The sequence below is a fragment of the Musa acuminata genome, chromosome BXJ2-11, assembly GCF_036884655.1.
Source record: "Musa acuminata AAA Group cultivar baxijiao chromosome BXJ2-11, Cavendish_Baxijiao_AAA, whole genome shotgun sequence".
NCBI lineage: Eukaryota > Viridiplantae > Streptophyta > Magnoliopsida > Zingiberales > Musaceae > Musa > Musa acuminata.
The window spans coordinates 9,421,723-9,422,918 of NC_088348.1; the positions used below are offsets into that span (position 1 = coordinate 9,421,723).

Consider the following 1,196-nt stretch of genomic DNA (forward strand, 5'->3'; position numbering starts at 1 on the left):
CCATTTCATGACAGATTCCAGTAGGTATACGTGCACTACCAAAGGCTGCCAACATATCTACGAACCTCAGTCACAATATCTCATCAGTATGAAGGCTTCTTTCAAGTATCTCCCCGTTCATTCCATCACGAGGCCTAACTCCAAATCTTTTACCTCCACGGTCAACCCTTCTCCTCCTTATAAATCCCCGCATCACCCTGCTCCTCTTCTCCCATCCTCGTTCTCTACTCGCCCCAAGATGCGAACCTTCATATTCACCGTTGCACTGGCCATGGCCATGGCCATGGTCACGTCTCATGCGTTTCCCATGGCCGCCGTGGACGGGGACAAGCACGCGCCACCGTGGTTCGGAAGCTACAACCCTTTCCGCGACCGACACCGGCCGAGAGGGTTCAAGACGTGCGACGAGGTGCCGGGGATGTGCCGTGGGGCGTGGGGAAGCCCCGGGCCGGACTGCTGTGGGAGGCTGTGCGTGAACCTGAGAACGGACTTCTTCAACTGCGGGCGGTGCGGGAGGCGGTGCCGGTTCGGGGAGATGTGCTGCGGCGGCGGGTGCGTCAACGTGTTCTACGACCCCAACAACTGCGGCTTCTGCGGCAACCGGTGCAAACCCGGTGGGTTCTGCAGATACGGGATGTGCGACTACGCGTCGTAGAAGAAGGAAGTTCCACCCCCCCCCCCCCGCAGTACGCGTCTTCCTCTCCTGCGCATGAGCTTCGGAAGTATAAGCGCCGAAGCTACCGCGGGAGAAGGAAGAACCTGATGGTGGTCGATACACACAAATGTAGTATTCTTGGAGTTCTTTGACGTTCGTTTGAAGTGAAGATAATTAAGACAGGAGGCCACCTTTGATTTTTTTTTTTCTCACTTGTGAAATGTTAAAATTGTTTTTTTTTTCTTTCCTATTTATTTTTGAGGTGTTAACATCAGTCACTTAATAATGGCAATCAGAGCATTGTTAAGAATTTAAATTTCTGTGGAGAAAAAAAAAAGATAATTTGCATATATTCATTGGAAAATATGTGAGAAAATGGCATTTTTTAAGTGTGGTGACTTTCTACGTTAATCTAACCACAGTTTACTATTATTTCAACTATATATATGTATATATATATATATATATATATATATATATATATATATATATATATATATATTGTTGTTAAGATTTTAATGTGAGATGGTATTGAAAGATA

The 1,196-nt window shown here is 46.7% G+C and overlaps 1 protein-coding gene across 1 annotated transcript; it reads left to right on the forward strand.

Moving 5' to 3' along the window:
• Positions 1-237: 237 nt before the first annotated feature.
• Positions 238-955, forward strand: LOC135627389 (stigma-specific STIG1-like protein 2). The gene has a single exon (XM_065133472.1). The coding sequence runs from the start codon at positions 239-241 to the stop codon at positions 653-655; it is 417 nt and encodes a 138-aa protein (XP_064989544.1). The 5' UTR covers position 238; the 3' UTR covers positions 656-955.
• The last annotated feature ends 241 nt before the right edge of the window (positions 956-1,196 follow it).

Excerpts from the sequence above, each read along its gene's own strand:
- LOC135627389 (XM_065133472.1), top strand. The coding sequence starts at position 239 with ATGCGAACCTTCATATTCACCGTTGCACTGGCCATGGCCATGGCCATG.